The 12,692-nt window shown below is 34.9% G+C and overlaps 1 protein-coding gene across 5 annotated transcripts in view; it reads left to right on the top strand.

Annotated features, from left to right (window-relative positions):
• Nucleotides 1–5,025, top strand: part of PCDH9 (protocadherin 9) — a 932,946-nt gene extending 927,921 nt beyond the window's left edge. For all 5 annotated transcript variants that reach the window (XM_021065365.1, XM_001925503.6, XM_021065364.1 and 2 more), the window contains one exon: nt 2,839–5,025. In XM_021065365.1, coding sequence (XP_020921024.1) covers nt 2,839–3,212 — 374 coding nt within the window. In that variant the 3' untranslated portion in view covers nt 3,213–5,025. The remainder of the gene's footprint in view (nt 1–2,838) is intronic.

Below are 12,692 nucleotides of genomic sequence, written 5' to 3'. Positions count from 1 at the left end.
ACATATACTTAAAGATGCACACATAAATTTTGTTCTCAATCCTTGGGTGATATTCTTAATTTAATAAAATGGCAATGTATACTGGATAAGACTCTGTAAAAATAACCTTACATATTCTCCCTTTCTTAAGTACTCAATAAAATTTTAATGCCATTAATATTTTGAGGTAGCTGATTTTGTTTTTTCTTTGGAGTTAAGAACAATAAAAGAAAACCTTATTAATGGCTCTGAAAAACTAAGAATTAAGGATTGTTTATGGACCTCAAAATACACATCAAATTGATTATTATCTCCACTGATGTCAAGAAATGAGTGAACATATTTAACAGAAAAGTTAAATAATTCATTTATTAACTGTCGCACAGTATACCTAGACATAGAGATTTGTTGTTGAGGAAGCTTTTGGTGTGATGTTTATGAAATCAGCAACTTCTAATTACTTAAGTTCTGCCTTTTAAGAGGAAGATATTGTTAATAATTTCTCAGAACTTTTTCAACCTCATGAAATTTTAATTAACAATTAAAAGTGTATCATCACTATTGCTTAGCACTACAAGGAATCAAAAGACTGATTAGTCATTTTTTTCCATCAACGAATTTTAAATTTAGTTGAGAGAAAAGAAAAATAAAAATATATACTCATGAATGTACAGAATCTCCCCCAAAAGACAGTAATGTCATTACTATAAGGACTGAGTGAGCTTAATTAGGGAATTTGTTATTAATTAATAAGGGAAGATGTGTGGAAATCTTCTAGGTACATATAAGATATGACCTGGCAAAGATATGGAAGCTTGCTGTGGTACATAGGAAGCAAGCTGCCCCCTGAAAAATCGGTAATTAAATGAAAACAGGCCAAACATAAAGTATCTCATAGGTCTGTCATCCTGATGTAAGGGGCATGGGTTGGTTTGAGCAAAATGTGTTAGTATTGTGGATACAGAGTCATTGAACAACACCACCAAAGTGAACCTGAAATGAAGAAATTAATTTGAAGTTTTAAAGTAGGGGCAGGAGGGCCCTAGTGGTTTAGTGAGTTAAGGATCTGGTGTTGTCACTGTTGTGGCACAGGTTGTATCCCTGGCCTGGGAAGTTCATGCAGAAGTTCATGCTGTGGGCGTGGCCAAAATAAAATATAAAATAAAATAATGTGTAGGCAGAATTCAGAGCACAGAGGAAGTTTCATAGAGAAGGTTAAAGTAAATATTCTAGGAACTAAGTAATCATTGGAGATTTATGAGAAAAATAGTTTTTAAGTGATGAATGTGTGTTTAAACAAAATAAAATTATTTAATTTTGAGAGGATGGGAATATGAGTCAGATGGGAAAGAATAAAGATGAGATTAGTTTGAGTTTGTATGTAAGAGTACATTTTAGGCACTTTTTTTTCTTTTTTTTTTTCACATCCAGTGTCCATTCTGATGTTGCCAATGGATTGAGGTCTCAGGTATTTGAACCAAATGTTATTAACCTCAGCAGGCATTTTTTAAGAAGCAGTAAATAACTAGACTATTATTATGACAAAGAGATGTTAATATAAAATTTCCACAATTATTGGGCACTTAAAATTTTAGTGTGTTAACTTAGATTTTAGCAAAGACCTAGATTCCAATTGTTGGCTATTTTAATGTTGATTAGGCAAACTTGCAGGGATGTTTTCCTCATTTTCTTCTACAGTTTTATTCTGATGACTCTCTGCATTTGAAAAAGCTTTATGCCTCGGGCATTCTTGCCTATCCACTTAACCTCATTCGTAAAATCAATTCCTAATTTTCAAGCTATCACTTATCACTTGACTGCTTAATCAAGAGGAAAAAACAACAACCTAAACACCCAATCTTTTCTTTAACCATTTGACTCTTTGTTTTTCAGAAAAGAACAAATATCCTCTTTAACTAATCAGAGAAAAATTTACTTTTGAATCTTGGTTAAAATGTTTTAGATCACCTGCTAGTAAAAACATAAGTAAATAAATAAACAAGAGAGTAATACCTATGATGACTTTTTTTCCCCCTTTGAATATTAAACTCCACGTGATCCAATCTGCAATTTATCTAAACTTTCACTCTGTTGAAATCTGGGTTATTTAATACACATGGAAATCCAGAAAATAGGTTAAGCTTGAAAAAAACCACATGATGTCTTTGGATGTAAATGCTGTGTTTATTTCTTGGATTTCACAATGCTTGCCACTGACCAAGTGTGTCTTTAGTAATATACTTTAGTTAAAATATTTAATTGATTATTTAATTTTTAAAAATTCTGCAAAACTATTTTCATGTGATGTCATATAAAAATAACATATTTATATAGAAAAACATTTTATATAACCATTTACAGTATTTATTTTTAATATTGTGCTTAGTGCTTTTTATATTCATGGAGTTTTTACATTAACATATATTTCAATTTTGTATAAAAAATTTACATACTTTCCTAATTTCTCATGGATATGAGGTTTTTGCTGAGAAGTAGGACACATCAGCACTGATACATATGTCATGGAAAAAGTTGATCAGAAAGGATACATTATGGGTATATCTGTTTAACCTATGCCTATCTGTTTGTCTAACAGTCTATTTATTTTTCTGCCATTATATTTAGATACAGACAAAGACTTAAGGAAAAGGGATAGTTCTTACCCCTACAGCAAGTGGTAACATGCTCTTCCTATGTTATTCTTAAAAGGATAGGAGGTCATATCTGAATTGCTTAACTTCATATAATTTTCAGGAGAAAAATGAGATCACTGATGTACTTTTTCTCTAAGAAGATAATTTCAAATAAAAACTCTAACTGCTTTATTTTCTTATTTTCTCTTTCTCTTGTCCTTTACAGATGGGCCTCTGGGGCCCCGAGGACTAGCTGAAGCTACAGAGATGTGCACTCAAGAGTGCTTGGTTTTGGGCCACTCTGATAATTGTTGGATGCCTCCCAGCTTGGGTCCATATCAACACCCTAAATCTCCTCTCTCAACCTTTGCACCCCAGAAGGAATGGGTCAAGAAGGACAAGCTTGTGAATGGGCACACCCTGACCAGAGCCTGGAAAGAAGATAGCAACAGGAACCAGTTCAATGACCGGAAGCAGTATGGGTCCACCGAAGGCCATTTCAACAATGGCAGCCACATGACAGACATTCCTCTGGCAAATCTGAAGTCTTATAAGCAAGCAGGAGGTGCTATTGAGAGTCCTAAGGAACACCAACTCTAAAAAAAATTAAAATAATTTAAAACTAAAAAGGCTATGTGGGACCTAATAACTTTAATCTAAATAGACATGCTAATACCGTGTGTGTCAGAGCTTTATGCATTCAATAGATCTCTACAACTATGCCCCTATAGCAGGATTATCCATAACTTTATGTTAGCACCATGGAGGTTACAATGTTTTACCATATAAAAGAGAAGATAGTTAACTAGCCATTGTGATTTACTAGAATTGATTAAACTCTCCCGGAGATCTCTCCATTGTGGAAATATCTTTTTTCTTTTAATTGCATTTTATTTTGACCCTGGACTGCTGCTATGAACAATAGAATATGCATTTGGAGAGTAAGAAAGTTCCATGGATTAGAGTGACTGACAAACATACCCAGTTAGAAAATTGTGCTCTTTTTGTCATTGATCTGTGCTGGGACTGCTATACTTGACATTATATTTCAAACGAAACAAAAAAATAAGCATTAAACCTATTGTGCTGTTAACAACGTTAGTGGACACTTGTTAAGTCAATCAGTGTTAAAGTATTTGTAAATAGAAGCAAGTTATTATTAACAACTTTTATGTACTTATATCGTTCACCTAAAAATGTCGTAGCATAATTCTGTGTTTTATGGTACTTCTTTCCTTTTATTTTAAGTTGCCTCTTTGTTGTTATTTTTGTTGTTTCTTTCAGTGAGGTGTTTCTGCGTTAGTAGTCTGTCTTGACACACATTGTTCGAAAGATCTCAAACACTTGTGTTTAAAAAAAGGTTCTGGAATCTTGCTTCTTTTATGATAGCTTCTGATGCTGAAATTCTATAAAAATAAAGATAATAATGAAAAGTTTATGTATTAAAAAAGGACTTCTGCAAAAGCTTGGAAATTCAGAACCTGTTTTCTTGACATCCTTATTTTCAAAGTAGGCAAAAGCCAAATCACTTAATTAGTAGCATTAAGTGAGATAGTAATGGGAAAGTGTTATCCTTCAGAAAGTGATATAATATCCTGTACTTGTCACTCATGCAAAACAAATGTTTTAAAATTAGCATATATTGAAGAAAAATTACTATTCAAAACTAGTTACAATTGGACAAGTGTGTGTCTGCAACTTTGTTGAAATGACAGTTTGTGTTGATCCTCATACAATAATGTTGTTGTAACACAAGTGTTAGACCATAGCCACAAAATATTTAATGTGTTGTGCCTTCATGATGTAACAGAACATTCTCCAGGTAGGCTAGTTGGGGGAAATAAAGGGATAAATCTCTAATTATTGCTGTTTAACTGTTTGTTATCATAGTTGGTCAATGCCTGGCAGGTACCAGCATCTTGTCACTTAGGTCAAGTCAACAGAGTGACAACTAATGTTAATAAGATCTCAGTTGCACGTGCAAACAAATCCAAATTTGAACATTCTTAGGAGGTTTTTGTTAAGGCATGACAGGTGATTTAAACAAATAAATAGCATGCAACAAAATGTCTTTATTGAAAGAAGTGAAAGTTATCTTAATGCCACGGTTCAACATCAGTTTAAAATTATAAAAAATAAAAAATACAAAAAAAGGTTTGCTAATCTGATAGTTAATTTGTTCTTACCAAAAGTAAAATTACTTTGTAAATAGTAATTCACATTTTTCCACAGTATAATGGAAAATAATGGGTAGGGGTGCATTACTTATTGCAGTACATATTTGTCGGTTTGTGAGGGGTGTTTGATGACTTTGACAGAATAAATATCTAAACAATTATCCTTGTTACTGCTTTGCCAGTTCTACGTTATTTACAATTATTCAGCTCTTGCAATAAATGTTCTGAATTCCTGACTGTAGTGTGTTAATTCTTGGTCAACATCTAGAGTGATGATTTTTTTTACCCTGTTAGACAAATATATGTTGATAAAACTTAACTTTTAATTAGAGATCAAGGAAGATTTGTTAGGGGTTTAATACTTATGTTCTGAAATTATGTTTCTGAGTAAGAGTTAAATTTCCCTAATGATCTATGAAATCATTTTCCACAGAAATTCAAGGAGAAAGTTGTTTCACTTCCTAGTCAAGATTAATGCAAGTTTCATCAAAGAAAAATCCCTAGTCAGAAACTGGGCAGGTAACACTGGTTAGTTAGTGAACTTGCCTTCTTGGTGCTTAGATTTCATGAAACACATTCTCAAATATTTCATTGCTGGCCATGGCAGAAGAGGGCTTTTCGGGGATTAAGGAATTGAAACAAGGGCCAAGACTTCATCTATAGTTTTTTTTTGTTTTTGTTTTTGTTTTTTTTCCTTTTTTTTTTTACATTAGGAAAATAAGCCCAGAAATTGCCAAGAATAATGAGACACACTCACACACATGCCATGTGTTTATATTGTGAGTAATATAAACTGGATCAGAATCTTAGGGTAAATAAAAAGGGCTGGATCTTCCTCTAGAGCTTTTTTGAGAATTAAAATACAATACTCAGGAGATAGTGACATGGCAGTAAAGATAAATGCTTGGATCAATGGCTGTATGTGAGACCCTTACCCATTTCCTCCGAATAAGCCAGATTTACTGGCTTATCTAGTAGCCTGAGATACCACTCTCCTTTCCTTCACAGGGGCAGAGCCTGCACTAGGACACAGAGAATGACTGAATCCAGAGAACAGGCCACTCTGGGGAAAAATAAGAATCCATGCCTGAACAATCCCTTCCTCCATTTTTTTAACCAGTCGTATAAGTCATTCCTTTCTGCCTGGAAGAGTGCCATGGTCAGAGAAATTGAAATAATTATTTTCACACTTTTCCTTTCCCAAAAGAGTAGAATAGAAATGCCTTCCTCCAAAGAGAATTTTGGAAAAGGAACTCCCCATCTCTACCATATTTCTTCTAATAAATATGACAATATCTACTCTTACAAAGGCATTCAGATATATGCTTTGTAAACATTTAAGATCAGTAACATTGCAAACCAAACTATTTTACCAATCAAGTATATCATGCATTCATAGTGACAAATCTAAATGTCACATTAGTTTATTTAGACATTAAATAGTACAAATCATTGCTTACCTGAAGATCAAAGCCTCTTACATTTCATAGGAAAGCACATTTATATGAAATGTATAAAAATTATGAATTTTAAAGTGATTATCAAATATTTCAATGCTATATACTACAAGTTTTCTAAGATAGGGCTAGAAATAAACTTTACAAAGCTAAATATAACTATTTGAATGAACATTTGTACACATACACTAACATGAAATATATATTTAAATAATATTCATTCATTAACAGACAACTGAGTAGTCAATTGGCTGCACTGATGCCATTCAGCAAATCTCATTCAGCTTAGAGTGGTGCTCCTTTCCCCCCACCCCATTGTTCCTTAGCTAAATTGAGAAATGCAGCTGAGGCCCAGAAGCCATTCTCTTATGTATTAAGCCCTCTTGGATGGAAGCCAAGGATGGCTAATTATTATTAGTGAGGAGTTTTGGCAGTCAGGGATGAAAGAGATGCCTTGTCAGTTTCAATTCCAATGTGGATGCCAGGGTGTTACTTTGTAAGAGGGCAAACCAAACTATGAAAAGGAGGAGTGGTGTTGGGAATGTAAAAATGCTTCATTGTTCTGCTTTGTTTTAAATAGAGCTGATCTTCTCTCCCTAAAGGAAGCTTCCTCATTGGTTCTTTTGAAAGAGATTGCTTGTGAGTTCTCCCCCATATTCTTAAAGGCATAGTGATCACAATGATTTCTCTATGTACTCCTCTTCCTTGATCACAACTGCCAATCTGAAATTTTAGTAGATACCAACCAGCCTTTTCACTGTTGAAAACATATACAGTTAATCATATAGCAATGAAATACCTTTGTAAGATACACACTATTCAAAACATGACCAATGAAGGTTCATTCGCATTTAGTTCCCTTAGATTTCATTTCTATTAATGGGTATTGCAAAGACATCAATTTTCTATGATCATGACCCCACTATTATCCACTTTAAAATATTAAATTAGATTGGCGTTCTCTTGAGGTTCAGTGGGCTAAGGATCTGTTGTTGTCATTGCTGTGGCTCAGGCCACTGCTGTGGTGCAGTTTGATCCCCGGAATTTCCACATGCTGCATGTATGGCCAAAAATAAATAAATAAACAAAAAATTAAACAAGATCTATATTTTCTACTTCAAAGATGAATCATTGTCTTACATCTTAGAACACACAATGAAAAGAGTTCTGTCCACATTTTTTGTTATCCCACATCATATTTGAAGGTTTATGGTAAAAAGACATTTTAAATAAAATCTTTCATTTTTTTATCCTTCAATTTTCCTTTGCAGGTCCTACTTTTGTGTTCTTATTAGAATATGTACAACACAATTATTTATAGTACTCATTCAAAGCCAGATATTGTAAAGCCCACATATTTGCAAATATGTTCAACTATGGTAATTTTTCAAATAAGGTTACAGTATTTTTAAATTAAATCCCTATTTTTATGGTATATCCCTACCTTTGAGTTTGACCAATATAATATATAACATTGTATTAGTGTTGAGTGTACAGCGTAATGATTCAATATTGGTATATACTACAAAATTATCACAACAATAAATCTAGTTAACAGCCATTAGCATCCATGGTTACAATTTTTTTTTCTTTTTTTTTTCTTATTTTGCTATATCCATGGCATATGGAAGTTTCCGGGCCAGGGATCCAATGCAAGCTGAAGCTGGGACCTATGCCTCAGCTGCAGCAATGCTGTGTCCTTAAATCATTGTGAACAATTTTTTCTTTTCTTTTCTTTTTTCCTTTTTTTTTTTTTTTTTTTGCTTTTTAGGGCTGCACCTGTGGCATGTGGAGGTTCACAGGCTAATTTGAATTGGAGCCTATACCACAGCCACAGCAATGCAGTGTCCAAGCCAATTCTGCGAACTACCCCACAGCTCATGGAAATGCTGGATCCTTAACCCACTGAGCAAGACTAGGGATCAAACCTGCAACCTGGTTAGTAGTTAGATTTGTTTCCACTGCACCACAATGGGAATTTTCAGACATACTATATGTTATTATTAACTGTAGCCATTATGTTATATGCTATCCTTGTGGTTAATCTAAAGAACTTTTTTTCACTTCCAAAATCATCATTAGTTTAGCATTATTGACATAATCCTGAATAATGATACTTAAAAAAATAATATTTTCTGGAGTTCCCGTCGTGGCGTAGTGGTTAACGAATCCGACTAGGAACCATGAGGTTGCGGGTTCGGTCCCTGCCCTTGCTCAGTGGGTTAACGATCCGGCGTTGCCGTGAACTGTGGTGTAGGTTGCAGACGCGGCTCGGATCCCTCGTTGCTGTGGCTCTGGCGTAGGGCAGGGGCTACAGCTCCGATTCGACCCCTAGCCTGGGAACCTCCATATGCTGCGGAGCGGCCCAAGAAATAGCAGAAAAACAAAAAAAAAAAAAAAGAAAAAATAATATTTTCTTTGGAACTCTATCTAACACAGTCAGAATTTCCTGCATTATTAATATTAGGTGATTCTAAATAAAATTTTACTCATATTTAATGACATGTTTATTTTCTTTTAATTCTTCACATAAACAGTTGTGATCCACATTATTTTATATGTGATGTGTTTTTACTTTATCGCAGAAAAAAATTCAAGAAAAGATTTAAGGTACCATTACATTCATACGCTATTAAATTCATATACGCCAAATACAATTCGATGTCAGTATAACTGACAATTTGGCCTTTGTGATAAGGCAGCAAATCTTTTTTTTGTGTGTGTGTGTCTTTTTGCCTTTTTTAGGGCCGCTCCTGCGGCACATGGAGGTTCCCAGGCTAGGGGCCGAATCAGAGCTGTAGCTGCCGGCCTACGCCAGACCCACAGCAACGCGGGATCTGAGCTGTGTCTGCAACCTACACCACAGATCACAGCAATGCCGGATCCTTAACCAACTGAGAAAGGCCAGGGACTAAACCCACAACCTCATGGTTCCTAGTTGGATTCGTTAACCACTGTGCCATGACAAGAACTCCAAGGCATCAAATCTTTTAATTATAGATACACAGCAGGAGACCTCATTGTGGCTCAGCGGGTTAAGAACACCACTAGTATCCATGAGGATACAGGTTTGATCCCTGGCCCTACAGGGTGGGTTAAGGATCCGGCATTTCTGTGAATTCTGGTGCACGTCACAGACATGACACAGATCCCAAGTTGCTGTGGCTGTGGCATGGCTGTGGTGTAGGCTAGCAGCTACAGCTCCAATTCAGTCCTTAGCCTGGGAACTTCCATATGCCACAGGTGGGCTCCCCCCGCCTCCCCCAAAAGACACACAACTGAACCCTCCCTCATCTTGGAAATATTTACTCTCTTGGCTCCCTGGAAATCATAAATTTTTAATTTCCTCCTACCTCATTGGCCAGTCCTTCTCAGATTTTTTTTTTTTCACTCACCCCTATTTTCCAGTCTCTCTAGTGGTTTCTTCTTAGACACATTGGTTAAGAGAAACTTGTTCAATTTCCACATGTTTGTGAATTTTCCATTTTTCCTTCTATTATTGATTTCCAGCTTTACCACAGTGTGTTTAGAAAAAAATCCTTTTTATGATTTCAAACGTTTAAAATTCATTGATAACTTGTTTTGTGGCTTAAAATATCTGACCACCCAAATTTAAAACTGAAATTCATCCTCTATATTCCCAGTCACATTTATAACCTGCTCCATTTTTTTTCCCCGTGGCACCAACCACCTTCTAACATAGCTATAATTTACTCATTTACCAATGTTTATTTTTCATTGGCTTTCATCTTCCACCTGAAGATAAGCCCCACAGAAGCAAAGATTTTTAACACTTTTGTTCACCAATATAGTCACAGCTCTTAGAATTGTTTCTGGCAACAAGCAGTAGCTTCACATATATTTGATGTGTGAATGAATAAACAAATGAACTATTGCTCCATTGATTGGTCTTTTTTTTTTTTTTTTCCATTTCTACAGGTTGTATACCTGTATTAGGGAGAAAATGATCTTCTTGATCAGCAGCCTAGTTTTATACTGATAATAAAGAGGTACTCAGTAAGTATAAACTACAAGCTGTTTAGGTTACAAAAAATTTAACAAAATGCATTTTTTGCAATACTGAAACACCCACTCTCCACGTTTTTATTCTTCTGTTCCCTTCTATCTACTTATAGGAATTTGTCTTTTTCCCCAGGGGAAACTCCATATTTTTTTTTAATGTGTTTCAAGTACAAAGTCATTATGTTTTTAAGAATTTGCTTGTTTGGAAGAAACTACTTATGAAGCAAATAAGTTTCATTTTATCCAGCATTTTTTTTTTTTCTTGGAGCCTATTATACCTTGTGTATTCTTTGAAGTCTGAACACTCCATTGACTGAAAAATGTGGTCAGTGCTTTTGCAGGTATTGTTTCCTCCTTGACAGTTCATGACTTGAGGTTCCCATACCAGTTTTTCATGCACGTTGCTATATTCATTGTACATGGTTCTCGCCAATACGGTTCACCATACAAGGAAGATGCTCCTTTGTGGCTATAAGACTTAAGGAAAAGACTAAGATAGTAGCAACTATCATTTTAAAAGCACATCTCATTTCTATCACAATCAAGTTTAAGATTGCTTCTTTTCCCCCAAAATTTCAGATATCACAGAAAAACAAAATAACAAAAAAATTTTTAAAAAATAGAAAATTGAGGAAAAGGGAATGTGTGTGTCTATGTTTTATTTATGAATATACATACATGTCATCAATTCTGCATATTTTTTCAGAATGGGCCATATATTCCTCTCTGAGATTATTGGGAGCCAAAACAAAACAAAAAAAAACAACAAAAAACTTTCCAATTATCAGTGAAATGAGTAAAATATATTTTTTTAATTATTGTGGGACACATTTTCTATTTTTTTTATTTTCTCCAAAGTCTGATAACAAATGAACAATTAGAAATACATTTTGAACAGATTTATTTTTTCAGTGTTTAGCATTAATTCATAGTTGGCGTAAATCATGAATACCATTATATAAACTATATGAAATTTGATATAAAATACACTTTCTATTTCAAGCATAATAACATTTTTAAATGTTTATACATCACTTAAGTAATCCTTTCTCACTCTTTGGAAAACATCATAATAATGTCGTCTGTGCTGGTTCCCAGAGCACTCACATCACCAAGTTCCCCATCACTATCTAATTTTTCTCTCTGCACTATGAAACGGACTGATTCCCTTAGGAATGTCTAGTATTCTAAAAGGAGAAAATAATTTCCTTGACTGTTATAGCCAAGAGGACCAAAATCCCTACGCAGTAATACATATATACATACAGCCTCGATATTATATCCTTATTCCCCCCTTGCTTAAAGAATCCCTCATAAAATTCTGTACAGGATCTAAAGGACTAATGGTCCTCTAAAGGACCAGAGGTTACAAAAGATTGTTAAAATATTTGTTGCCCAGTACATGTGATTAGATAATCTTTAGTTAAGTTCCATAACATGACCTGATGTACAGTAATTTTTTTTTAATTAGGGTTTTATTTACCTTTAGTGTGAGATTGTCCAAACAGCAGTGGAAATAGTGGGGGCTTTACTTGGAACCCAGAAATCTTCAGAGTAACTTCCAGAGATGCCTGGAATACACATCATGATATAGTAAAATTTCCCAGGAAAATCTATCTAGTTGCATAGTTGTCAGACTAAAACTGAAATTATGTGGGAAACATATTTGGTGTAGTTTGCTTTTCTATATAGCATTTTCACTCTTCTTCAATGAGATTCATCTTATTTATTCATTAATAATTATACTTGCACTTATGTAGCATTTTATGCTCAGCACAGTTATAAAGAGAATTTACAGTATTATCATTTCATTTCCTCATGTACTTTGTTTTTGAGGTATGTGTTTTTTTAGGCTTGTATCACCTTTTTACAGATGAGGACACTGAGATACAGAGGTCAAGTGCATCTACTTTAGATCCTGCAGCTAGCAGGCAGCAAGGCCAGTCTACCAGTCCAACCTTAGAGACTGAGCTCTTAACCACGAGGTAAAGTTACCCATTTATGAGAATCTAGCACTTTTTGACTCTAGGACTAAATGACAAATTGCCTTTTTTTTTTTTTGGCTGTGCCCACAGCATATAAAGTTCAGAGGCAGAAACTGAACCTGTGCCACAGTAACCACAACCACAGCAGTGACAATCCTGGATACTTAACCCACTGAGCCACCAGGGAACTCTAATAAATTGTCACTTTAAAAACATGAAATAGGAGTTCCTGTTGTGGCACAGCAAAAAAGAATCTGACTAGTATCCACAAGGATGTGGGTTCAATCCCTAGCTTTGCTCAGTGGGCTGGGGATCTGTTGTTGCCATGAGCTGTGATGTAGGTCACAGACTCAGCTTGGATCCTGCGTTGCTGTGTCTGTGGCATGGCCAGCAGCTGTAGCTCTGATTCTACCCCTGGCCTGGGGACCTCCATATGCC

The sequence above is a fragment of the Sus scrofa genome, chromosome 11, assembly GCF_000003025.6.
Source record: "Sus scrofa isolate TJ Tabasco breed Duroc chromosome 11, Sscrofa11.1, whole genome shotgun sequence".
Classification (NCBI taxonomy): Eukaryota; Metazoa; Chordata; class Mammalia; order Artiodactyla; family Suidae; genus Sus; species Sus scrofa.
This window is presented reverse-complemented; position numbering and strand designations above follow the sequence as displayed.